The 27,846-nt window shown below is 42.8% G+C and overlaps 1 protein-coding gene across 2 annotated transcripts in view; it reads right to left on the reverse strand.

Annotated features, from left to right (window-relative positions):
* Positions 1-27,846, reverse strand: part of LOC140476179 (protein kinase C epsilon type-like) — a 224,224-nt gene that overhangs the window by 22,496 nt on the left and 173,882 nt on the right. For both annotated transcript variants that reach the window (XM_072568361.1, XM_072568360.1), the window contains exons 11-12: positions 14,568-14,706; positions 7,547-7,735 (exon numbers count right to left, since the gene is read on the reverse strand). In XM_072568361.1, the coding sequence (XP_072424462.1) occupies positions 7,547-7,735; positions 14,568-14,706 (328 nt within the window). The remainder of the gene's footprint in view (positions 1-7,546; positions 7,736-14,567; positions 14,707-27,846) is intronic.

Below are 27,846 nucleotides of genomic sequence, written 5' to 3' on the forward strand. Positions count from 1 at the left end.
CTGCAATAGCTCACCCAGACTCCTCCAACAGCCACTTTGAAACCCACGACCACTATCATTAGAAGGACAAAGGGCAGCAGATATATGGGAATACAACCACCTGCCAATTCTGCTCCAAGTTACTCACCGTCTTGACTTGGAAACATATTAATGCCTTCAGTGTCACTGGGTCAATATTATGGAACCCCCCCCCCCCTTTCCTAACCACACTGTGGCTGTACTTACACCCCAAGGACTGCAACTCTTCAAGAAGGCAGCACGCCATCAACTACTAAGGCCAGTTATGGATGTGTAATTAATTCCAGCTTGACCAGCAATATTGACATTCAAGGAATGATTTTAAAAAACTGCCAGATCATGACCAGCCAAAGTTGAAGGGAACCTAACCATCTCCCCACCCCTTTATATACAACTGCAGAATTCCCTGTTGTCAACATCTTGAAAGTTACCACTGATCAGAAACTTAACTAACCAGTGATAAGAAACATTGTGGTTGCAGGATCAAGTCAGAGGCTGGCAATTCTGCTGTTATCACACTTTTCAACTCCCTGGAGCCTGTCCAAGGTACCAGTCAGGAGTGCAATGGAATACTCTAATTGCCTGGATTAGTGCAACTCTAACAATGTTCAAGAAGCTCCACACCCATCCAGGGAAAGCACACTCTCAGACATTTACTCTGCCCTTCATTGGTACACTATAAAAGGCAACACGCCACTAAAAAAGGCAATGCAGCAACTTGCAAAGCAGTGACCTCTACCACTGAGAAAGACAAGGGCAGTAGCTACATGAGAACACCACCACTTGCAAGCTCTCCTCAAAGTCACCTGACTTGGAACTATGTTATCATTCCCTCATTACCTTGGGATCAAAACCCTGGAATCCCTTCCTAGCTACACTGTGGATGTTCCCACACTATTTGGACTTCAATGGTTTAAGCCGGCACAAGCACAATGAAGGATAGGCAACAAATGCAGGCCTTGCCAGCGATGCTTAAGTCACAAGAACAAATTTTTTTTTAAAACCCTGGATATCTAAACAAGTTATGATCCGGACAAGTCAGGGTAAGTTTCTCAGATGTTAGCTCATTTTTGAAGCTAAAATGGAAGTCTTAATAGAGCGTGTTGCAACATAGTTCCTCGGAACCACATCTGCTCAACCTCAAAGCATCAATAGATGATTCATGGAAGAGGGTTGGATTTTATACACTCTGTAGATACAACATTATCTTCCTGAACTATCTAAAGGAAATGTGCTGTCAGTGATGTTTGCGATGTACCAGGTTTGACCCACAGCGATAACAGTTTATCTCTGATATCACTGCCACCACCCCAGGGCAACACTTCTGTGCAGCTTCAGTGGCTCGATCTTTTCACTTCCTTTTTGGCTTATCTCATTACTGTCGCTACAATCCAAAAACATGCTTTGTCAAATCTCAATGTACTAACTGTAACAGCAAATTAAAGTTGGAAATACTTAAGAAATTGAAGTAAAAATAAATACACGAAGCAGATGTGAAAAACCCCATTATTTATGACCTGGGGAGACAAGAGACACAGCTGAGGGTCCCAGCAGATAGGCCTGGGTGAGAAAATGAAAACTAGAGGCAACAATTCTGGTATATATACACAAGTTAAATTTTCCACTTTTCTCAAATGATACCAAAGCATTTAAATATTAAAGATAGCAATTAAGGTACAAAATAAACACAGAATTCAGGTTTAAATGGCACTTCCTGTCCCACCAGCTTGAGCTCAGCAGGGGAATGGGAACCTGTGGTGTGGTTGCAGTGCACAAGAGGATGTGAGTAGGGAGGGCATGGACAGGATTTCATGGTCACAGGAGTGTGATGGCAGACAGCAAGCTGGTTTGAAGTGTGTCTACTTCAAAGCCAGGAGTGTCCGGAATAAGGTAGGTGAGCTTGTAGCATGGATAGATAGCTGGGACTTCGATGTTGTGGCCATTTTGGAGACTTGGATAGAGCAGGGTCAGGAATGGATGATGCAGGTTCCAGGGTTTAGATCATTCATTAAGATCAGGGAAGGTGGTAAAAGAGGGGAAGGTGTGGCCTTGTTAGTCAAGGGCATTATAATGGCGGCTGAAAGAACTTTTGACGAGGACTCGTCTACTGAGGTGGTATGGGCTGAGGTGAGAAACAGGAGAGAAGTGGCCACACTGCTGGGAGTTTTTTTTAATAGGCCTCCGCAGAGTTCCAGAGATGTGGAGGAGAGGATTTGCAAAATGATTCTGGGTAGGAGTGAAAGGAACAGGGTGGCCATATGGGGAACTTTAACTTCCCCACCATTGACTGGAAATGCTATAACTCTGGTGCATCGGATGGATCAGTTTTTGTCCAATGGGTGCAGGAGGGTTTCCTGACGAAGGGCCAACAAGAGGGGAGGCCACACCGAATCTGGTATTTGGTAATGAACCAGGCCAGGTGTTTGATTTAGGGGTAGGTGAGCGCTTTGGAATGGTGAACATAATTTGGTTACGTTTAGTTTAGCGATGGAAAGGGATAGGTACATGCCACAGAGCAAGAGCTATATATGGGGAAGGGGAATTATATTGTATTCCTGATGGAGGGCTTTTGCCCGAAACGTCGATTTTTCTGTTTCTCGGATGCTGCCTGGACTGCTGTGCTTTTCCAGCACCACTCTACTCCAGAATCTGGTTTCCAGCATCTGCAGTCATTGTTTTTGCCTAAGACTTAGGAAGCATAGAACGGGGCAGCAAACTGCAGCGGATGGGGCTGGTTTAAGGAACAGATATTGCATGTCCTTGATAGGTATGTCCCTGTCAGGTAGGGAGGGAGTGATAAGGTAAGGAAACCGTGATTTACTAAAGAAATTGTATCTCGTGTTAAGCGGACAAATTGTGGCTTATGTGACATTGAGACAAGATGGTTCAAATGAGATGATGGAGAGATAAAGATTAGCTAGGAAGGATTCAAAGAGAGAGTTAAGAGGAGCATGGAGGGGACATGAGCAGTCTTTAGCAAGGAGAACAAAGGAGATTTCTCTAGGTATGTGAGGAATACAAGGATGACTAGGGTAGGAATAGGAGAAAGTGAGGACTGCAGATGCTGGAGTACCAGAGTTGAAAAATGTGGTGCTGGAAAAACACAGCAGGCCAGGCAGTATCGGAGGAGCAGGAGAATCAATGTTTCGGGCATAAGCCCTTCTTCAGGAAGGGTAGGAATAGGGCCAGTTAAAGACGCAAGTGGCAAGTTGAGTGTGGACCCTATGGAGATCGGAGAGGTGCTAAACGAACATTTCTCATCAGTTTTCACTCAGGAAAAGGAGTTCATTGTAGAGGAGAAGACTGAGATACGGGTTATTAGACCAGAAAGGATTGAAGTTAGTAAGGAGGAGGTGTTATCAATTCTAGAAGGTGTGAAAGTAGATATGTACCCTGGGCCAGATGGGATTTATCTGAGGATTCTCTGGGAAGGTAGGGAGGAGATAGCAGAGCCTTTGGCTTTGATCTTTGAGTCGCCATTGTCTACAGGTTTAGTACCAGTGGACTGGAGGATTGCAAATGTTGTGCCCTTGTTCAAGAAGGACAGTAGAGATGACCCAGGTAATTATAGATCAGGGAGCCTTACGTCTGTTGCAGGAAAAGTTTTGGAAAGGATTATAAGGGAAATGATTTACAATCATCTTGCAAACAACAATTTGATTGGAGATAGTCAACATTGCTTTGTCAAGGGCAGGTCGTATCTCACAAACCTCATTGAGCTTTTTGAGAGGGTGACCAAGCATGAAAATGAAGGTAGGGCAGTTGATGTGATATACATGGACTTCAGTAAAGTCTTTGATAACGTTCCACATGGTAGGCTGTTTGAGAAAATGCAGAGGCATTGGATTGAGGGTGATTTAGCAATTTGGATTAGAAACTGGCTTTCTGAAAGAAGGCAACAAATGGTGGTTGGTGGAAAATATTCAGACTGGAGTCCGGTTACTAGTGATGTGGCACAAGGATCTGTTTTGGGACCACTGCTGTTTGTCAATTTTATAGATGACTTAGACGCAGGCATAGGTGGATGGGTTAGTAAATTTGCAGTTGACACTAAAATCGGTAGAGTAGTGGACAGTGTGGAAAAATGTTCCAGGTTGCAGAGGGACTTGGATAAACTGCGGAATTGGTCTGAGAGGTGGCAGATGGAGTTCAATGCAGATAAATGTGAGCTGATTCAATTTGGGAAGAATAACAGGAAGGCACAGTACTGGGTCAATGGAAAGTTTCTTGGATGTGCAGAGGGATCTTGGAGTCCACGTACATAGATCCCTGGAAGTTGCCACCCAGGTGGATAGGGCTGTTAAGAAAGCATACGGTGTGTTAGGTTTTATTGGTAGAGGGATTGAGTTCTGGAGCTGTGATGTCATACTGCAACTATACAAATCGCTAGTGCGGCCACACTTGGAATATTGCGTACAGTCTGGTCGCCCCATTACAGGAAGGATGTGGAAGCATTGGAAAAGGTGCAGAGAAGATTTACCAGGATGTTGCCTGGTATCGAGGGATAATCTTATGAGGAAAGGCTGAGGGACTTAGGTCTGTTCTCATTGGAGAGATAGAGGCTAGGAGAGAATTTAATAGAGACATAAAAGATGATCAGAGGATTAGATCGGGTGGACAGTGAGTCTCTTTTTCCTAGGCTGATGACGTTGGGTTGTACGAGGGAGCAGAGCTGCAAATTGAGGGGTGATAGATTTAAGACAGCTGTCAGAATCAGGTTCTTTATTCTGAGAGTGATAAAAGCATGGAATGCCTTGCCTGCCAATGTAGTTAACTCAGCCACATTAAGGGCATTTTAACAGTCCTTGGATAAGCAAATGGATGATGTTGGGACAGTGTGGGGGATGGGCTTAGACTAGTTCAAAGGTGAGTGCAATATCGAGGGCCGAGGAGCCTGTTCTACGCTGAATTGTTCTGTGTTCTATGAGTCTAAGCCAAAAAAATGACTGATGGCTTATTTCTGTATCATATTGTGCTGTGGTACTTTGTCCTTTTGATTTATTCAGGTCATTCTCCAGGTTCTTTCCCCACCCTGATAACTATCATATTCTCATGGGTCTTACAATGCTGTTCTAAGATGCTCTGCTGATGTGCACAACAGACATGTTGTCTGTTTAATTTTTCCAATGAACCTGACCAGGAATACAATGTGTAAACCATCTGGGTTGCACTGGGTTAAAGTGCTGTACCATTCAGGTACTTTCCCCGAGTACGAAGACAGTGCTCTCTGTTGCAAGGCATGAGATAAGGAATATTTTGCTTTTATTAGGGTCAATTTCAGAATGGAAACAATTCTAATAGAATTGCCTCTTTCATTTGGTTGGGAGATTTATCTTTTTTAAAATTTATTTGTGGGATGTGGACATCGCTAGCCGGCCAGCATTTATTGCACATCCCTAGTTGCCCTTAAGAAGGTGGTGGTGAGCTGTCTTCTTAAATTGCTGCAGTCCATTTATCTCTCGATAAGCAAAACAATGTAAAACAATGTCCAGAACAGCACTGAGCTAAATAACACTGTAAAATGCCAGGTCCACTTCCTACTCTGTGCTGAATTACGAGAAAAAAGCAGACTTACCTTTATGTCAGGACATCCTAAAGCACTTTGTAACCAAGGGAGTACTTTTGAAGCCTAGTTATTTGTGTAATGGAAGAAATGCAGCAGCTAACTTGTGCAGAGATGGCAGGAAACAACATCACAGTCAGTGCAGCACTCCCTCAGCACTGGACTGAGAGTCACAACTGAATTAACTGATCTCAGTCTAGCCACCAAATGAAGGTGCTCGAATTGGGGTCAGCATTTCAAAACCAGCCCCTGCTCAACATATCAGACCAATGATCGACTGGAACTTCTGTACAAAACAACTCTCATTAAAGAGAAAAAATATATTGGCTGTGACTGTGCAAATAGTAACAATTCCCTCATTATCCTGTTTGAAGTGTTGACTGCTTTTGAGACATGGTTGACCACAACATTCTGTTCAAACATTTCCCCACTCTCATCCAATTGGGGGGAGCTGCTTTTGACAGGTTCCATACCTATTTCTTTACTCTCAGCCCCAGTTTAATTTACAAAGACTTCTCTTCTTGCTCCTGCACCATGATCTCTGGTGGCCATCAATGGTCAACCCTTGGCCCATCCCATTCCTCATCTACACAGTGCCCCTTAGTGATATTATCCACAAACAGTGTTAGTTTTCATATACATGCTGATGACAGCCAGCTCTCCCTCACCACCACCTATTGTGACTCTTCTTCTGTTGCTATCTCACATCCAATACTGGATAAGAAGAATGTTTCTCCAAGGGAACACTGAAGCCATGGTTTGGGCCCTGCTCCATGTTCTGTTCCCCAGCTACTGACTCCATCCTTCTGTCTAGCGACTGTCTAAAGCAAAATCAGACCTGTTGGCAACTTTGAGGTTATGTTTAATCCCAAAATGAGATTTCAAATACATTTGTACATTCTTACAAAGAGCAACAATTTCTAAGATTGCCTGACTTCACCTTTGTCTCAGCTTACCTGCTGCAGAAAGCTTTACTTATACCTTTGTTACTGCAAGATCTGACTATTCCAACCCACTCCTGACTTGCCTTCCACATTCTACACTCTCAACTGGAGCTCATTCAAAACTCTGTTTCCCTCTGTCCCATTTTGCACCTGGTACCATCCCCTAACACTCCTGTGCTCACTCATCTACACTGGCTCCTGCGCAAGCGACACCTCCATTTTAAAATACATATCCTTGTTTTTCAATATCACCGTGAGTTCTCCCCTCACTATCTCAGTAATTTGCTCCAAAACAACAAGCCTTCGAGATCTCTGCACACCTCTCATTCTAATCTTATGAGCATTCTGATATTCAAGGAAGAGATAGATACATTTTTTTGGTTTTGAAGCCATCAAGGGGTATAGATAGAAAGCCAGAATATGACATTGAGGTAAGATCATATTGAATGGGGCAGCAGACTCAAAGGGCCAAAAGGGCAGGCTCCTGCTCCTAATTTCCATGTTTCTATTCCCATTCTTAAAGTCTCCAATGACTGTGCCAAGCTCTGGAACTCCCTATCTACACCCTTTACCTCACTCTTCTCCTTCAAAAGAGCTCTTTAAAGTTGAACCCTTTGGCAAAGCTTTTGACTTGATGTCTCCTCATGGGGCCTAATGTTATATTATGTTTTATCATGCTGCTGTGAAGTGTCTTGCTATGATGTTGTTCTATGATGTTAAAGCTGCTATAAAAATACATTTATGGATATTGGGCTTGAGCAGAAACGCTCACTGTCAGTTAATAGCTTCAGGAGAGAAGGGATTCAAGTGGAGCAAAGCAATTCCTCAGTGCCATAACAAATCAGTAGCATGTAGAAAAGGCATTTGCTAAATGTGCCTTGGAGAGACAATTAATATTGCATGCACAACTTTAGGGCTATTTCAAGATCAGAAATGTTAATTCTATTCCTGTCGAGACAACCTTGCTCCTGAGGGTTGATTGAGGGGCGAACAAAAGGTTAGGGAATGGGTCTTCACTTACTGCTTTCAGGATGGCCATTGCACGTTCACTCAGCCAGACTGGGTAAAGCACCTCATCATTCAGAATGGATTCAAACAGATCATCTTCATTCTCAGCCTCAAATGGTGGTTGCCCACACAGCATCTCGTACAACAGCACACCGAGTGCCCACCAGTCCACCGAGGAGCCATACTGCAACTCCTGCAAAATCTGCCCAGAAATAAAACTCCTGTCAATCCAACAAGTTATCCATTGGAACTAACCAGAAATTTCAATATGGTAGAAATATTTGGTTCATGCCTGAAGGTGTTGGAGACCATTAAAGAAAGGCATAGAGGAAACCATTGGTGAGGACACAGAAAATCCACTGTTCTGTCACTTGCTCCCTCAGTGCCATTTCCATCTGCCTCATCTAACTCAGCTGTACTATCCAATATCTAAATGTGTTCAACAGACCTTTTACTGTGCACCATGTGCTACCCAGGAAAGAGGCTGTGGGTTCAACTAGGCATGAAACACACAACAGCTCCAAAATTATACTTCTATTTGACAGATGGTAGGTGCAGGAGTTACAGCATTAATTATTTGACTGAATAAGGACTCATTAAGGCATACCATGCCTTTAAGCATACTTTTGAAGTAACTATTTTAGACTGAATGATAGAGTGATGATGGCTCATAATTAAGTCTAGGGTGCCAGGCACAATCTCCTGGAACAACTAAAGGCAAATAAAAATATCTAAATAAATAAGTAAACCAAACAACCAAAAATTCAGATAGAAGTATTTGCTTTCACTAACAGAACCTCTCCACACACCCCTAAATAATTACAGTACTTAAGTGAAATAAAACCTCAGGGAAGTTGGACTATTTATACAGCTTTTCCAAAGCACTGGCACAGGTGCCATAGACTAAATGGCCTCGAGATTGCAAGTGGTGTCTGGTTTTGCAACACACTTGCCTTGGTGAACGTGGTTGTCAGCTTTTCTGCCACACAGTGAAACATGGAGTTGGTGTGGTTTGTATACCGAGTGGAAGGAATTGTAAACTTCTGACCTGGCTTCACCAACTTGAATTAGGTTGCTTGGTGAATCGTTACTGAGCTGCTCTGACTGGCCAGGGAGGTAGGAGGGGAGGTGGTTTGATATGATAAAGCAACAACAATAACTTGCATTTTTTTTAAGTACTTTGCACATTGCAGGAGCATAAGATTCACAAGAGCATTATGTAACAAAACTGGACAGCAAGCCACATAAGGATAGATGAAGCAGAGAGTTTTTAGTAGGCTCAATTTGACTCGGTTGTGGGACTTGGTGGAGGAATGGAGGGATGGAATAATCTGCTCTCCCACCTCAGAAGAATAGTCAGCCTGTTTTGAACAAGTCCCATCCCTGGTGCTTCAGGCAGCCTATAAAAGCTGTGGGTGGATGGACATCCATCGTTACTGAAGGAAGTCCCACCTTTTGGAACTGGCAGGTAAGCCAACTGGGAGCAGCTTTAACATTCCAAGCAGCACCAGTACTGTGGAATGGAATAGATCCCTCAGGAGAACAGTGTGCGGTTCATGGAGTCAGCCAGGTTGGGCTTTGGGACAGGGAGGGATTGGTTAGGATGGACAAATGAGTTGGAACAAAGTTGGGATACGATTATACCTGAGGTCCTCTGAGGTGTCGAAGATATCCCCTCTGTCCCTCCCTATTCAAAACAGGGTGGCCCCCAACCAAGACAGGGTTAAAATCAGTTTTCCCACTCTTGTCTGCCTTCCATTACAGATTAGGGGTGTCAGTGGACAATAAATGGCCATTAAGAATCTTAATAGGCCCAAGGGTGTGTGTGGCCTGTCACCCTTCTACTGCTCCCATGAAGTTCCATAGCTCCCCCCAACTCTCCAATATTATGGGGACTGGATTGGGGGTGAGCAGAAAGGTGGTGGCTTACCCAACCAATATATTTTCGGTTCCTCTCCCACCTCCAACTAAGAGGGCCATAAAATCCAACCATGGCTAGGAGTATCTTAAATAAGGAAGAAGAAGTATAAGGCAGAGAGGTTTAAGCAGGAAGCTCCAAAGCTAAGGACTCAACAACTCAAACCATGGTTACCAAGACGGAGGTATTCAAACCTGCAAGTGCAAGAGGCCAGTACAAAAGAAACGGCTAAAAGGATTGTAGGGGGGAGATTTGAAAAACAAGATAAATTTTAAAATCAAGACACTTCTTAACCCAGGATCAATGTAAGTAAGAACATAGAGGACAATGGGTGTATGAGACATAATGTGGATTACTATACAGGCATCAGAGTTTTAGATAACATTAAATTTATGGAGTATTGAAGATGGAAGGCTGGTCTGGAGGTTTGGAATAATCATATAGAGTTAACAAAGATGAGGCCTTTGGCAGCAGTACAGCTCAGAAAAGGGCAGTGTCAGGTAGTGTTAAGAGAATAAATAGCTATCGTGCAAATATGTGGCCAGAAGCCTCATGTCAGAGTCAAATCTGAGATTCCAAACAGTTTGGTTCAGTCTCAGACACAGCATCATAGTGGTCATGGAGAGAAATGGAATTGGTGATTAAAGAGTTTGTGGTGAGGCCCAGAGTTATAGAGGCCATTATGATGACAGTAAGCTTTGCACTGGCTAAGTTGAGTAAGGCCACACATTCAAATACTAAACCACAATTACTTAGAAACACATAAATGCAAAAAAGAAGTCATTCATTTGAGGGACCAGAATTGCAATTCAGTCTAGATTTTATGATGCTCTCTTCTCCTAAACATCTTTAAAAACCCAATATGAGAATCATATTAACAAATCCTGAAAGGAAAAGTTTCAAAGCACAATACTGTTCACAGAATTCATCAGAAACTTGCAATAAAACAGTGATCATTATTAGCAAAGTCTATCTGATGCCATGTGGACTGTTTTTGTGAAGCTGAAGTGTTTTTTAAGCTAAAATGTTATTAAACCAGTTGCATTTGATCGTGTCCAAGGTGAGCTAGGTGAGTGCTTGATGGTGACAGTGTACGACAGGTTTTAAAGTATTCTATTATCTAATATTTGAATTTTAACCTCTTACACAAATAGGACTTCCACTAAATAAAAAAGCTCTGAGCCCAGCCTATCAACATTACAGTGAGAAACTTGACTGTTTGCATATCTTAACTTATATGAAGTGAGACTTTGAGACTGTGTGAATTTAAAATGAATCCAGTATCCTTGTACATCTGAACCTTTATAGCTAATCGGACAAGGGAAGTTTATCAACGACCCTATTCTCATTATGTAGAGCAGATAGTTTGCAGTGAATGTTGCATGAAACTAATGTCTCTGTAATTATGCATTATTGCCACTTAAAATGTGGTTTAGAACCTTTGGGCTGAATTTTACCATGTTTTGACAAAAGTCATTTTTGTGAAGAGTTTCTCTCCATTAGTGGGTATTCTCATGCAATCATCCCAAACTCACCTCATTAACTACACACCACGTCCCTACACCCCTCTTGCCCAATGCTAGCTCAATTCACCCACTTACTATAGCCAGAGTTACTCACCATTGCTAGAAAATCCCAGGATACACTGGCACCCTAATGCTAGCGCCATATTTAAAAAGCCATTGTGCACCAAGTCAAGTGCTGGCATTGGGAACTGGCCTGCACTTTTACAGACATTTCATTCCGTTTATGGCTGAGCAGGGGAAAGCATCACCCCATCATGTAGATAGGGGGCTGGAAGACCTGGTGGATGGGATCATGCAGAGGAGATGCTGTCTGATTCCAAGAGGAGGCCACACTCCCAGACCCTGCCAGCCTGGACTGAGGTTGCCACCAAGGTCAGTGCAGTCTCCATCTACTGGAGGAAGGCCCAACAGTCCAGGAAGTAGGTGAATGATCTTCTTCACATTGCCAAGTTAAGTGTCACCTTCTGCTCTCCGCTACCTCACACTCCCTCTATCTGTGCTACGGCACTCACCTCTCATCAGAGCTCCGTTGAGCTTCTCTCTCACTCTCTTTTTTGCCTGCCCAAATGCCCCCACATTACTAAACCAGCATGGTCTCCATGCTGCCTACTCACTCACTCAGGACAGTTCACCACTTTTCCTCTACTGTCACAACAGCTGTGCTTATATCTCCTCTCAATCCTTCCCCTTCTCCCATTATGCCAAAGGGCTGAGGGACCCAGGTTGGGTGATAGGATGCCAGATATTCAAATCCTCACCCCCTTCCAGGAGAGCATCTTGGCAGTGACCAGTGAAGACCAGGACCTGCCAAAGCATTCATGTCTCACCCCCCAGTAAAAAGCATTGCTCATTATTGTTCTATTCTCCCATTACTGCCAGATGCATTTACTGTTAAAAATGTCACAACTTATTCTCCTTGGTTGTGACATTTTTATTTTAAGTTTTCGACTGGTGGCATGTCCATGGTATCTGCTATCAGACCTGCCCACCAAGACATGCCATCTGCCACAGCTAAGGAAGAGAACATTGATACCTCAGCGGAAGTGTCAACATGGCAGTCTTCCCCACCAGCTCAGATGTTCACACCCCAGTGGGTATTCTATCTAGATCGAAGGAGGGAGCACTAATTGGTGAGTACTTCACTGTCATGTCTCCGCAACTGACCAAGGGTGAAACACGAGGTAAAAACAATGACTGCAGATGCTGGAAACCAGATTCTGGATTAGTGGTGCTGGAAGAGCATAGCAGTTCAGGCAGCATCCAAGTAGCTTCAAAATCGAGATGTTTCGGGCAAAAGCCCTTCATCAGGAATAAAGCTTTATTCCTGATGAAGGGCTTTTGCCCAAAACGTCTCGATTTCGAAGCTACTTGGATGCTGCCTGAACTGCTGTGCTCTTCCAGCACCACTAATCCAGAACAAGGGTGAAACACACCAGGCTGCTGGCATTTGGAGTTTTGCCCGTGATCAGGCACCAGTTCAACTGCAGCCATTTTAGGACCCCAAGGTGTTGGCACATGTAGATATTGGAGCAGCAGGCTGATTTCTCAGGAGCACTGGACAATCTAACCCAAAGAGTGGAGGACTGCAGCATCATGGTGAACCCTGCGACCTCAAGTGCAAGGAGGTCTGGCTGCCTCCATGAACAAATTGGTGGCTGCCACAGACAGCTAAATCCAGCACTTTCGGTGTCTACCGGATATACACACAGACTTAAGCTCCATTGCTCCTGCCACTGGTGCTCTGCACCAGCAGCAAGGCAACAGGGGATTGAGGAGCCTTCAGCTGACTCCAGGTGCCCCTTCCTCACAAGAAAGCAGGACAGGGCCAGCAGATACTCAGATAGAGGAGGAACCTTAAAAAACTGCCCCAGACATCTCAACTTGGAATCCTTCAGAGGTGGCCAGGCTTCCCAACAGCAGCCTGCCTGCTGCTATTGCCTTCTGAGAGGGGTCACTTGCCTCTGTGCATGGCAGTCCCAGCATTCTTTGGGCCCTCAAGCCACAACAAATTACCCAGGGTCGGCTGATCAAATCTCCAAGGCCAACCAGCTCCACTCTTGGGCAGGCTCCCATCAAAACAGCTTCAGAATCTGAGACATAATGGGAAGGAAGAAATAAAGCATCCTTCTGAGGGCACATAGATAGCACAGGTAACAAGTTACTGTAAATATGTGATCCCATTTGTAAATATATGTTCATCGTTCACAATCAAGTGGGTACGCAAGTATCTGTCTAGCTGCAACTGCAGGTACAGAGGCTAGTCATCATGAGAAATACATGATGTTCCAGGATCCAAGCTATAAAGACAGCAGCACATCAGGACATTTTTGGGGTTTAGCCATTATCTTACATGATCAGCCGAGGATGGCTTGGGTCAAGGATTTGGACTGTATGAAGTAAGTCAATACCAAAATTCACATAGACGCATGACTCGGGGCTGGCTTTCAGCTTCAATGTATGGATGTCTGCAGAACAGTGTTGTTCTTTGAACCGGCTCACATCACTCAAAATTGAGGATGTTTCCCTCACACAAGGATGCACTTACTCCAGGCACTCTGGGCAGCCATTTTCATCTCCTTTGGCAGCACAATGGCAGGGAACAGCAGTCACTCCTCAGACTCTGCCTCTCTGTCTTGTTGAAGCTCCTAATTTAAACATCCCCCTCCTGAAAGCCTTCCTCATCAACCCCAGAGGTTTTTCTCTTTGCTCTTGCTCTTCAGTGGCATGGAGGCTTGATGGTTAGCACTGCCGCCTCACAGTGACCTGAATTCAATGCCATACTCGGGCAACCGTCTGTGTGGAGTTTGCACACTCTCCCCATGCCTGCATGGGTTTCCTCTGGGTGCTCCAGTTTCCTCCCACAGTCCAAAGATGTGCAGGGTAGGCGATTAGCCATGGGAAATGCATGATTACAGGGATAGGGTAAGAGGTGGGTCTGGGTGGGACGCATTTCAGAGAGTCTGTGCAGACTGAATGGCCTACTCCCACACTATAGGGATTCTATGATTCTCAGTCCCATCCAAACAGTCCGAGTTTACACCTGCTGCTTTATCACCGGGCCAGCCCAGACATATCAAGTAAACATGCTGGGTCTGGTAGTACACTGTCCCCCATCATCATGGAAGCCAAGGTGCAGTTAACAATCCCCTCTCCCACCAACCATGACACCCTTCTCTCCTGTGTTCAAATGTCTCCCCCACTTATATATTGAGTTGCCCCCTACAGCATTGCGGTCCTGCATTCTAACTCCAGAGTTCCGACCTGCCACCTTCTCCCCATTTAAATGCCTCCACCTCCCCCCATACCATCAAATGGGAGACATTAAATTCTACCCATGATGGATCAAATCATATGAATAAGCCAAGGTCATGATATGCTTACCTCAGATCAAACCTAATGTCAAGAGCAGTACAATTCTGTAGGCAGAATTCTGCATGAGCTTCCGAAAGAGTGATAACACTGAGGATGAAGGATTCTAACTAGCGAAAATCAGTTAATACCCAGCCCCAGTGGTGTGTTTATTCTTATTCCTAACTGGATTTCTACCAAAATAGCACATGAGAAAGGATTCTCCGTTGGGTTTTACCTACCTCCGGTGCAATGTAATCAGGCGTACCACAGAAGGTCCCAGTTGTGCAGTTATTGTAGATTCCCTCTTTGCACATTCCAAAGTCAGCCAGTTTGCAGTGTCCCTCAGAATCTAACAGAACGTTATCCAGTTTCAAATCTCTATAAGAGGAATACACAAAATAACATTTTGTAAATTCTTAAAATTCTGCTGTAAGTAACAATATATGTTATTATCTGGTTTCCTGTTTCTACTGAATATAAATAGTAAAACAGAACAGATTGCCTGATGAATAGGTAAAGGCCTTTGGCTGTTCTCATGCACAGCAACTGTTCGATGCGATAAATGATGTGAGGCCTAGAAATTGAGGAGTGTAGCAGATGTAATAAGCCAGGTTTCCAATTTCTGACTGGTCTCAGTGACTCTGGCAGAAAGGACAACCGTATGAATATTGAACACATTATCCAGCATCAAACTCTATTCTAATAATTATTCTCCTAGAAGGGCTACTTTTGAGTCAAAATGTCAAAAGGCTACCAATGCCCATGGACGAATAGGCAACAAGAATTAACATCTACAATAGGAGAGGAAAGAAAAAAATATTAGTTTGGCTTTGTGCACATCAATGTCGAGAGTGGGGTGATGGAAAAGCACAGCAGGTCAGGCAGCATCTGAGGAGCAGGTGAATTGTTGTTTCAGGCAAGAGCCCTTCATCAGGAACGAGGCTCTTGATGAAGGGCTCTTGTCCGAAATATCGATTCTCCTGCTCCTTGGATGCTGCCTGACCTGCTGTGCTTTTCCAGCACCACACTCTCGCCTCTGATCTCCAGCATCTGCAGTCCTCACTTTCCCCTCTGTGTGCACATTAATCTCCAGTGCATGAATGAAAATTCACACAACATATTACAGCTATTCTTATTCTTGTTGGGAGAATATTCGTGGCTTGGAATGGCAGACGAAGGAATAATTGGTCACTGAAATTAGCAGGGAGCACTGGGCACACATTAGACGCCATTAGTTTTGCAGCCCACATGGCTGCTGTGTTTCTTCATCTCCCACCTATCACACTTGTGGCTGGAGCTTTTATGAAGACTTACATTGCAGTTACTGTTAAGTTGGAAATCTGGCTGCACTTCCATCAACAGTCAAATCTCATTGCTGCAAACTCACAGAAACCAACAAACCAGCTTCTCTTCCAATTTCAGTTGGAAGCAAAACAAAAATGGAAATGACAAGCTGTTTTGCAGAGAGAGCTACAAGGCTGACTGTATTCCACTGTGCATTCCATTTAAAGGTCTATTCATGAGCCCAGCGAGAAAGTATTTATTTTTGAAAGAAGATGCATTTAGAGCTGCTTTCCATATCCTCAAAATATGTCAAATCGCTTTGTTGCCAACTCATTACTTTTAAAAGTATAGATACTATTATTATGCAGGCAACTGTGGCAGTCAGTTGGGATTGAGCAACTTTGTTGAAAAATATTAATCAGTAGAAACAAAAATACTGGAAATCTGATATGGAAATAAAATCTGAAACACTGCAGATCTATTAATGTCTTTCTTTTACAAATGTTGATGGACTATCTGTTTCTGACTATCTTCTGTTTTCATCAGATCCAGTAGGTGTGTCCCTAAACTTCAACTAGATTGAGGGAGAAACTATTTCACATTTTCAAAACAATCTATATCTTTTTTGTTTCACTTCTACAAATCTCACCGTCACACAAAGTATGGACAGTGCAGTGTAAATACGTAGAAAATAGGAGTAGGAGTAGGCACTTGGCCCTTTGAGCCTGTTCCACCATTCGTTATGATCACAGCTGATCATCTAACCCAATCGCCCATGATTGCTTTCCACTCGCCCCCACCCACTCCCAACATATCTTTTGATTTTTCTGGCCTCAAATGTTATATCTAATTCTTTCTGGAAATCATATAATGTTTTGATCTCAACTGCTTTCTGTTGTAATGAATTCCACAGGCTCACCATTCTCTGGATGAAATATCTCCTTACCTCAGTTCTAAATGGTTTACTCCAAATCCCTAAACTATGACTCTTGGTACTGGACTCCTATACCATTAGGAACATCTTCCTGCATCTAGTCCTGTTTGAATTTTATATGTTTCGATGAACTCTAGCAATTGTGATCCCAACTGATTCAACCTCTCACATATATCAGTCCTATTTCCCAAGAATCAGTCTGGGAAACCTTTGTTGCACTCCCTCAATAGCAAGAACACCCTTCCTCAGATAAGGAGATTAAAACTATACACAACATTCCAGACATGGTCTCACCAAGGCTCTTTATAATGCCGCAAAACATTCCTGTCCCTGTACTCAAATCCTCCTGCTACAAAAGCCAACTTTCTTGACCACCTGCTGTACTGGGATGCTTCCCTTCAGTGACTGGCGTACAAGATCTTCTTGCATACGCCCCTTCTCAATTCTTAGCGATTCAAATAATAATCCTTCTTCCTGGTTTTGCTGTCAAAGTCAATAATCTCACATTTATCCACATTATATTGCATCTGCCATGCATTTGCCCACCATTCAGCTTGTATAAATCACACTGAAGCATCTCAGTATCCTCCTCACGGCTCACCCTCCCATCTGACTTTGTGCCATCTGCAAATTTGGAGACATTACATTTGGTTCTCTCACCCAAATCATGAATGTATATTGTGCATAGCTGGGGTCCAAGTACTGATCCTGTTGGATTCCACGAGTCAGCCTGCCACTCAGAAAAAGACCCATTTATTCCTAATCTTTGGTTTTGATCGGCTAACCAGTTTTCTGCCATGTTAACTCACTACCCTAGATCTCTTGTGCTTTAATTTTATACTCTAATTTCTTATGTGGGACTCTGTCAAAAGCCTTCTCTAAGTCAAAATTAACTTCAAGATTCTCATCCATAATCCTAACAGGGAGCCAAGAGAATTGGTGCTTGGACTTCAACTACCTACAATTTATATAAATGACTCAGATTAAGGCTCAGATGATTTAGTTGCCAAATTTATTGGATTTTTAAAATTAGATTCCCTACAGTATGGAAACAGGCCCTTCAGCCCAACAAGTCCACACCAACTCTCTGAAACGTAACCCACCCAGACCCATTCCCCTACTCTAACTAATGCACCTAACACTATGGCCAATTCACCTGACACATTCACATCTTTTGGATTGTGGGAGGAAACTGGCAGAAACCCACGCAGACATGGGGAGAATGTGCAAACTCCACGCAGTCGCCAGAGGTGGGAATCGAACCTGTGAGACAGCAGTGCTAACCACTGAGCCAACGTGCCACCCTCATTTGTTGATTATAAAAAGATACATGGGAAAGTAAGTTGTGAAGAGAACATACGGAAGCTTCACAAAGATATAAATTGGTAAAGTGAGGGAGTCAAAATGTGGCAAATGGAGGATAATGTGGGAAAATGTGAAATTGTCCATTTTGGCTGAAAGAATTTTTAAAAATACATCATGTAAATGCAGAGCGATTGTAGACATGGAATAATGTGGACTGATTCAGAAGAGTTGGCAATGGATTTGTTAAGGGAAAATGATGTCACAAAATGGGGCCAACAGCCTCCATTACCTTGCCAATATATCCATTTTCACAAGCCAGCTCAGACAATGACAACAGCTCGCATATCTGTGGTCTCTATTGCTTAGAGAGACAAGAGGAAAAATACATGGAACACCTTCATCTCCTACCTCCTCTCCAAGTTATAGGATAGCCTAACTTCACCATGTCTCACTGCGCATCCATTATTGCTAAGCCAAAACCTGGGATGTTCCAACCTACCAACAGAAGTGAAATACATCCAGCACATGAACTGCAATGTATCAAAAAGAAAACCCATCACCACCTTTAATGGCACCACACTATGGGAAGAATATAGAAGATTTGTACAACATACAGAGATTTCCTACAAATGGTTCCAGTGATGAGGGAATACAGCTGCGTGAACTGACTGGAGAACCCAAAGTTCTCCTTAGAGCAGGAAAGACCAAGATGATTTGCTAACATAATGTAGAATCATGAAGGCTTTAGACAGAGGAAATAATGATAAACTGTGTCCAGTGGTTGAAGAGTCAACATCCAAGGGGAACAGAATAAATATGACAGGCAAAAGAACTGGCAGTAACAAGAGGAAAGTGAGTTGCTAGGATTTGGAATTTGATAAAATTTGTACAAATAGATTTAGTAGTGGCTTTCAAATGGAAATTGGATAAGTAAGTAAAGGGGAAAAAATGCAGGGATATGGAAAAATAATGCAGTAATGATACCAACTGGATAGCTTATTGAAAGAGGTGGCACAAACTCTTTTGGAAATATTCTATGATTCTAGGATGATTACTGATGGCAATAAATTGCAGCAGTGCCCATGTCCCGTGAATACACATTTCAATAGGACAATAAAGGGAGACAATGACTCAAGGGTATTATCACTATGGTCTTAACCCAGAGACAATGTCTGGGGAGTTGGGTTCAAAGCCCACCATGGCAGATGGTAGAATTTGAATTCAATGAAAATCTGGAATTTAGATGGTCTAATGATGACCATGAAATCATAATGGATTTTTAAAATAAACTCATCTGGTTCACAGTCACAGACCACACATAAACAAAAGAGCTGAAGTCTTGAGATGAAGTGATAGTGACTGCCCTTGACTTCAAGGTAGCAATTAACCAAGTAAGGCATCAAGTAGCTTGGAAAAATTGAGTCAATGGAAATTAGGGGGTAGACAGCCCACTGACTGAAGTTATACTGAGCATTAAGAGAGATGGTGTGGTTTTGCAACTCTAGGACATGGCTACTGGAATTCCTCAGGGCAATATCCTAGGCCCAACCATCTTCAGCTGCTTTGTAAATGAATTTATTTCCATTATAAGGTCAGAAGTAGAGATGTTGACTGATAATTGGACAGTACTCACTCCATTCACAACTTCTCAGACACTAAAGCAAAACATTATTCCATACAGCAAGAGATGGACAATGTCCAGGTTTGGGTTAATAAGTAGAAGGTAACATTGGTGTTACACAAGTGCCAGGCATTAAGCACCTTCAACGAGAGAGAATCTAACGGATATATTTAATACTTCACTGAGCACAGACAAAGTACCAGTTTACTGGAGGAGATCTAATGTGGTTCCTTTGTTCAAGAAGGGCTGGAGATATAGGTCAGATAATTACAGAAAATGATCTGAAGGATAGGATTAATCCATACTTGGAAAGGCAGGGATTTATTAGGGATAGTCAGCACGGATCTGTGAAAGGGGAATCCTATCTGATTAATTTAATTGATTTTTTTTGAAAAGGTAACTAAATATATTGACAATGGTAAAGCAGTTAATGTGGCTTACATGGATATCAGTAACACCTTTGACAAGATCCCACATGGAAGGTTAGTCCAAAAGGTAAGAATCCAAAGGCAAATTCACAAACTGGATCCAAAATTGGCTAACAAACGTGACGCACAGGGTGATGGTGGAAGATTGTTATTGTGATTGAAAGCCTGTGACCAATGGTTTACCACCTGGGTTGTTGGTAGAACCCTTGTTGTTTGTCATGTTCATTAATGATGTGAATGAGGAGGGTTTAATTAATAAACTTCCAAATGACATGAAAACTGGTGGTATTGTTGATAGTGAGGAGCATGGTCTCAGGCTACAGTCTGATATTGCTAGAAGGTTGGACAAAGCAATAGCAGATGGATAAGTGTGGGTTATAAAGTCATAGAGATGTACAGCATGGAAAACAGACCCTTCAGTCCAACCCGATATCCCAACCCAACCTAGTCCACCTGCCAACACCGGCCCATATCCCTCCAAACCCTTCCTATTCATATACCCATCCAAATGCCTTTTAAAAGTTGCAATTGTATTAGCCCCCGCCACCTCCTCTGGCAGCTCATTCCACACACGTACCACCCTCTGCATGAAAATGTGCCCATAAGGTCTCTTTTGTATCTTTCCCCTCTCACCCTAAACCTATGCCCTCTAGTTCTGGACCCCCCACTCTAGGGAAAAGACTTTGTCTATTTATCCTATCCATGCCCCTCATAAATTTGTAAACCTCTATAAGGTCACCCCTCAGCCTCCGACGCTCAAGGGAAAACAGCTCCAGCCTGTTCAGCCTCTCCCTATAGCTCAAGTCCTCAAATCCTGGCAACATCCTTGTAAATCTTTTCTGAACCCTTTCAAGTTTCACAACATCTTTCCAATAGGAAGAAGACCAGGATTGCATGCAACATTCCAAAAGTGGCCTAACCAATGTCATGTACAGCTGCAACATGACCTCCCAACTCCTCTACTCAATGCAGGACCAATAAAGGAAAGCATACCAAACGCCTTCTTCACTATCCTATCTACCTGCGACTATTCTTTCAAGGAGCTATGAACCTGCACTCCAAGGTCTCTTTGTTCAGCAACACTCCCTAGGACCTTTCCATTACATGTATAAGTCCTGCTAAGGTTTGCTTTCCCAAAATGCAGCACCTCACATTTATCTAAATTAAACTCCACCTGCCACTTCTCAGCCCATTGGCCCATCTGATCAAGATCCCATTGTAATCATGAGATAACTTTCTTTGCTGTTCACTACACCATCAATTTTGATATCATCTGCAAACTTACTAACTATACCTCATATACTCCCATCCAAATCATTTATATAAATGATGAAAAATAGTGGACCCAGCACCGATCCTTGTGGCACTCCACTGGTCACAGGCCTCCAGTCTGAAAAACAACCCTCCACCAACACCTTCTGTCTTCTACCTTTGAGTCAGTTCTCTATTTCAAATGGCTAGTTCTCCCTGTATTCCGTGAGATCTAACTTTGCTAACCAGTCTCCCATGGTGAACCTTGTCAAATGCCTTACTGAAGTCCATATAAATCACGTCCACCGCTCTGCCCTCATCAATCCTCTTTGTTACTTCTTCAAAAACATTCACTCAAATTTGTGAGATATGATTTCCCACACACAAAGCCATGTTGACTTTCCCTAATCAGTCCTTGCCTTTCCAAATACATGTACATCTTGTGCCTCAGGATTCTCTCCAACAACCTGCCCACCACCGACGTCAGGCTCACTGGTCTACAGTTCCCTGGCTTGTTCTTATCGCCATTCTTAAACAGTGGCACCACGTTAGCCAACCTCCAGTCTTCTGGCACCTCACCTGTGACTATCGATGTTACAAATATTTCAGCAAGGGGCCCAGAAATCACTTCCCTAGCTTCCCACAGAGTTCTCGGGTACACAGATCAGGTCCTGGGGATTTACCCACTTTTATGCGTTTTAAGACATGCAGCACTTTCTCCTCTGTAATATGGACATTTTTCAAGATGTCACCATCTATTTCCCTACGTTTTATATCTTCCATGTCATTTTCTGCAGTAAATACTGATGCAAAATACTCGTTTAGTATCTCCCCCATCTCTTGTCGCTCCACACAAAGGCTGCCTTGCTGATCTTTGAGGGGCCCTATTCTCTCCCTAGTTATCCTTTTGTCCTTGATGTATTTGTAAAAACCCTTTGGATTCTACTTAACCCTATTTGCCAAAGCTATCTCATGTTCCCTTTTTGCCCTCCTGATTTCCCTCTTAAGTATACTCCTACTGTCTTTATAGTCTTCTAAGGATTCACTCGATCTGTCCTGTCTATACTTGACATATGCTTCTTCCTTTTTCTTAACCAAAATCTCAATTTCTTTAGTCATCCAGCATTCCCTATACCTACCAGCCTTTTTTTTCACCCTAGCAAGAATATACTTTCTCTAGACTTTCGTTATCGCATCTCTGAAGGCTTCCCATTTTCCAGCTGTCCCTTTACCTGCAAATATCTAGGCCCAGTCAGCTTTTGAAAGTTCTTGCCTAATATCGTCAAAATTGGTCGTCCTCCAATTTAGAACTTCAACTTTTAGATCTGGTCTATCCTTTTCTATCACTATTTTAAAACTAATAGAATTATGGTCGCTGGCCACAAAGGGGTTGATGCATTTTGGGAGATCTAATAAGAAAAGGACATACACAATGAATGGTACATCTCGAGGGAGTACTGAGAAACAAAGGGACCTTGGTTTCCTGGCCCATAGATCCGTGAAGGTGACAGCACAGGTAGACAGGATGATGAAGAAGGCAGATAGGATGCTTGCCTTCATTAACCTGGTTTAAAATATGGGAGTAAGGAAGTATTGTTACAACTTTATAAAACATCGGTTAGTCCACAGATGGAACACTGTGTGCAGTTCTGGTTGATACATTATCACAAGGATGTGATTGCACTGGAGAGGATGCAGAGGAGATTCACCAGGATGTTGCCTGAGATGAAAAGTCTGGATCGCCTGGGTTTGTTTTTCTTGGACCAGTGGAGGCTGATGGGGGGAATCTGATCGAAGTACACAAAATTATAAGAGGCATCGGCAGTAGATGGAGAGAATCTCTTCCCCATGGCAGACATGTCTAAGTCCAGAGTACATAGGTTTAAGGTGAGGAGAGAAAGTGGTTTAAGAGGACATCTGAGAAAAAAAAATTGCACCTAGTGCAATCTAATTTTGTGTACTTCAATCAGATTCCTCCATCAGCCTCCACTGGTCCAAGAAAAACAAACCTAGCCAATCCAGACTTTTCATCTCAGGCAACATCCTGGTGGACATATGGAACATGTTGCCTGAGTATGTGGCAGAGGCTTGTATTCTCTCAACATTTAAGGAACATCTGGATGAGTACTTAAAATGCCAGGGCATAGTAAACTATGGACAAAATGCAGGTAAATGGGATCGTGTAGTTTGGGGTTTGTTAGTCAGCAAAGACATGGTGAGCCAAAAGGTTTATTTCTACGCTGTATGAATCTATGACTCTAACCATTCCCCTTTCAAACTGGACAATCTTACCATTACTGACTTTCACACTATCAGCATCCTCACGTTTACAAGTAGCCAGATAGAGCAGGACCAGCTATATAGATACTGTGGCGGCAAGGGTTGGCCAGAATTCTGTGGACAGCAGACTCCTCAAAATCTGTCCGTCGTCTTAATCTGAGATAGATAGACTCTTGATCAATATAGCTATCAAGGGTTTTGTGTAAAAATGCAGGAAAGTGGGCATGAGGAATATCAGATCCCATTGAACTGTGGAGGAGGTTTGAGGGGCCAAATGGCCTAACCCAGTTCCTATTTCTTCTGGTCTTATGAGGCACAAGTCAGGAGTATGATGCAACACTCCCCACTTGCCTGAAATAGTGCAGCTCTAACGACACTCAATACGCTCAAGCTTAACATAATTCAGGGAAAGCAGGTTACTTAATCAGCACTCCATCTTCCAGTTTAAACATACACTCCTCCACCACTAATGCACAATGACAACTTTGTACAGTATCCACAGGTTGTACTGCAGTAATGCACCAAGCTTCCTTCTGCAGCACCTTCCAAACCCACACTTAGAAGGACAGCAGGCCAATGGCGACACCACCATTTACAAGTTTTCCTTCAAGTCTCACATCACCCTACCTTGGAACTATATCTCTGTTCTTTCACTGTCACTGCATCCAAATCCTGGATCGCCACCACAACAGCATTGTCGACGTACCTTTACCATAACAACTGCAGCAATTCCAAACAGCTGAGAACCACTTTCTCAGGGGTAATTAGCAACAGGCAACAAATGTGACCTTCCCAGTGACACTCATAACCCATGAACAAATAAAAATGTAGAAAAGGAATTAGAATGAAAAACAATTCCAGAAACAAGAAAGTTGCTGGAAGAAATCTGTTTGTTGTTGAAATGATTCAAACATATTAGATTTCCACTGATGTTCATTTGACTATCATAGCATTCCTTTAACAACCATGTGAGCAGTCACCATTTTACATCAAAGCCTGTTCTACTATGGATATTTAGAAATGTAATGCTGTTTTCAAGAAGTTTTAAAATGCAAGTTTTATATTTCTGAAATTAATCAAAAAGCTCTATATTTAAAACAGCAGGTTAGTCTTGATATAAGGTTTTGATGTAATACCTTACCACAGAGGGTTAAGAGCAGGAAGGACAGGACTGGGAGATAGAATCACGCCACTTCTGACAGAGCGTGGCATGCTGCCAATCTGAAGTGCAATATTTCCAACTTTAATGTTACAGGAGTGGCTTAGATCAACTGGTTGTTGGGTTTGTGATTCCTGGCAGGACTCCCAGTGTCAATGGAATTCTAGAATGTTATACATTTTCATTAAGCTTAAAAAAGTGGGCTTGTCTTAAAAGGACTTCTGATGGAGTAACACTTTAGCTAATGTATAGGCAATATTACTTTCTCTGAGGAGTTCAACAGACTGAGTGTCAGCCAATTCTCTTCTGACACAGTACAATACTGAAATGGATCTCATTCTGTGTGTGTCCTGCAGGCAAATAAAATACAATAAGCCAATTTGGTTATGTTGCTGTGAAAGTTTTCAAACTGACCAATTAATAGCAGGAAAAGACAATCAATGGTCTTGAATGTCCATTTTGAGGAAGAACTATCCCCTTTGCTTTTCATGATTTCTGTTATTGAAGTAGTATTTCAATAACTTATATAGTTTCTCAATCAATAAAATGAATAGGGCTGTCACGTTAGGAAAACACAGAAATGAATACAAACTAAAGTACTTTCAATTAAGAACATAAGAACTCGGAACAGGAGTAGGCCATCTGGCCCTTGCAGCCTGCTCCGCCTTTCAATAAGACCATGGCTCACCTTTTCGTGGACTCAGCTCCATTTACCCACCCTCTCACTGTATGCCTTAATTCCTTTATTGTTCAAAGAAAATCTATCTTAGCTTTAAAAACGATTACTGATGTAGCGTCAACTACTTCACTGGGCAAGGAATTCCATAGATTTACAACCCTCTGGGTGAAGAAGTTCCTTCTCAATTCAGTCCTAAATCTGCTCTCCTTAATTTCAAGGCTTTTGTCTTAGCTTCATCCGCCAGTGGAAACATCCTCTCTATTTCTAATTTATCTATTCCCTTCATAATTTTATATATTTCTATAAGATCCCCCTTCATTCTTCTAAATTCCAATGAATATGATCCCAGTCTACTCAGCCTCTCCTCATAAGTCAACCCTCTCAACTCTGGGATCAACCTAGTGAACCTCCTTTGCACCCCCTCCAGTGCCAGTACATTCTTTCTCAAATAACGAGACCAAACAGCACACAGTACTCCAGTTGTGTCCTCACCAGCAACCTATAGAGCTGCAACCTAACCTCCCTGCTTTTGATCCCGTTAGCAATGAAGGACAAAATTCCATTTGCCTTCCTAATTACTTGTTGTACCTACAGACCAACCTTCTGTGATTCATGTACAAGGACACCCAGGTCCATCTGCATAGCAGCATGCTGCAACTTTCTATCATTCAAGTAATAATCTTTTTTATTGTTACCCCTACCAAAATGGATGACTTCACTTTTATTAACATTATATTCCATCTGTCAGACCTTTGCCCACTCATGTGAAGTATCTATGTTCCTCTGCAATGTTTCACAGTCCTCTGCATACTTTGCTGTGCCACTCATCTTAGTGTCATCGGCAAACTTTGAAACACTACATGTGGTTCCCAACTCCAAATCATCTATATAAATTGTGAATAACTGCAGTCCCAACGCTGATCCCTGAGGCACACCACTAGTTACTGATGGCCAACCAGAAAAATCACTCATTTATTCTCACTCTGCTTCTTAAGGCTCTTTACTGAGTACTAGAGGAACACACAAACATGTCAATTAAGAGCAGGTTTAGGTTCTTTGGTCCCTTGATCCTCCTCTGGTATTTGATAAGATTATGGTCTGTTTATGCTCCCAACTCGACTCTCTTGTCTGCTCCCTATAGCCTTCACTCCCTCATTAGTGAAAAAACAAAGGCAAAATCCTGAGCTAGGATTTGAAGCTGGTACATTGAATTATCTCGAAGCACCGGGCATACAGGTGCATAAATCTCAGGGCCTGAGGAGATGTACCCCAGGCTGCTATAGGAGCCATGGGGGCTGGGGGCAAAATTGGCTCACAAATAGGAGGCAAGGGGTCATGATGGAGGGTTGTCTTTGTAATTGGAAGCCTGTAACCAGTAGTGTACCACATGGGTCACTGTTGGGATCCTTGCTGCTTGTTATGCATATTAATGACTTAGATGTGCATATACAAGATTTGATTAGTAACTTTACAGTTACACAAAGAAATTGGGAGTGTTGTTGATAGTGAAGAGAATGATATCGGGCTATAGTTTGACATGAGTCAGCTGGCAAATTAGGTAAAGCAATGGCAGATGGAATTTAATCCCGATAAGCTTTACATCTCTATGACTCGAAGTGTGAGGTGATGCATTTTGGGAGATCTAATAAGAGAACAATGTACGCAATGAATGGTAGGTCCCTGAGGAACAAAGGCACCTTGGTGTACAAGTCCATAGATCCCAGAAGGTAACAACACAGGTAGACAGGTGATGAAGAAAGCATATGGGGTGCTTGCCTTCATTAGCCGTGACATAGAATTTAGGAGTGAGGAAGTCTTGTTGCACCTTTAAGAAACATTAGGCCACAGATGGAACAGTTGCGTTCTGGTCACTACACTATCACAAGAAATGATTTCACTGGAGAGGGTGCAGAGGAGATTCACCAGGGTATTGCCTGGGATGAAAAGTTTCTGTGGACAGGCTGGGCTTGTTTTCCTGGGAGCAGAGGAGGTGGGGGGGAAGGAGATAAATGCAAAGCGCTGCCTGAGAGAGTGGTGGAGACAGGCACTCTTACAACATTGAAGTAGTGTCTGGATGAGCATGTAAAATGCCAGTGCAGAATAGACCATGGACCAAGTGCAGGGATTATGCAGTTTGGTGTTTGTTATCAGCTCAGACATGATAGGCCAAAAGGTCTGTTTCTGCACTGTATCACTCTATAGCTTTATAAAACTGCGATGCTGCCTTTGCATAATGATCAGCCATAAATAAGTACACTTTCAAATTAATTGGCCTTGTGCTCAGTCTCTGACCTTTACCCTAGTTTAAAACACTCACTTCAGAAGCTGCCATGTTTGAATGGGCAGTTTCTATCCATTATTCCAAGTTCAAAATATGTAAATTAAAAGGTGACTGGTCTGGGAAGAAGAGAGACCAGAGTTAGATTATCTAGAATGTGGAGTGTTGATCTATTCACATTGATGACCTTAGTGGTGCATAGAGAAATATTTTGTTGAATGTTTTCCCAGGAAGCAAAATGAATAGGGCAAAAACAGGGTTCTCCTTAACCCTGCTCTGTTTTCCTCCATTTCGAGTAT

The sequence above is a fragment of the Chiloscyllium punctatum genome, chromosome 4 (assembly GCF_047496795.1).
Source record: "Chiloscyllium punctatum isolate Juve2018m chromosome 4, sChiPun1.3, whole genome shotgun sequence".
In the NCBI taxonomy this organism is placed as follows: Eukaryota; Metazoa; Chordata; class Chondrichthyes; order Orectolobiformes; family Hemiscylliidae; genus Chiloscyllium; species Chiloscyllium punctatum.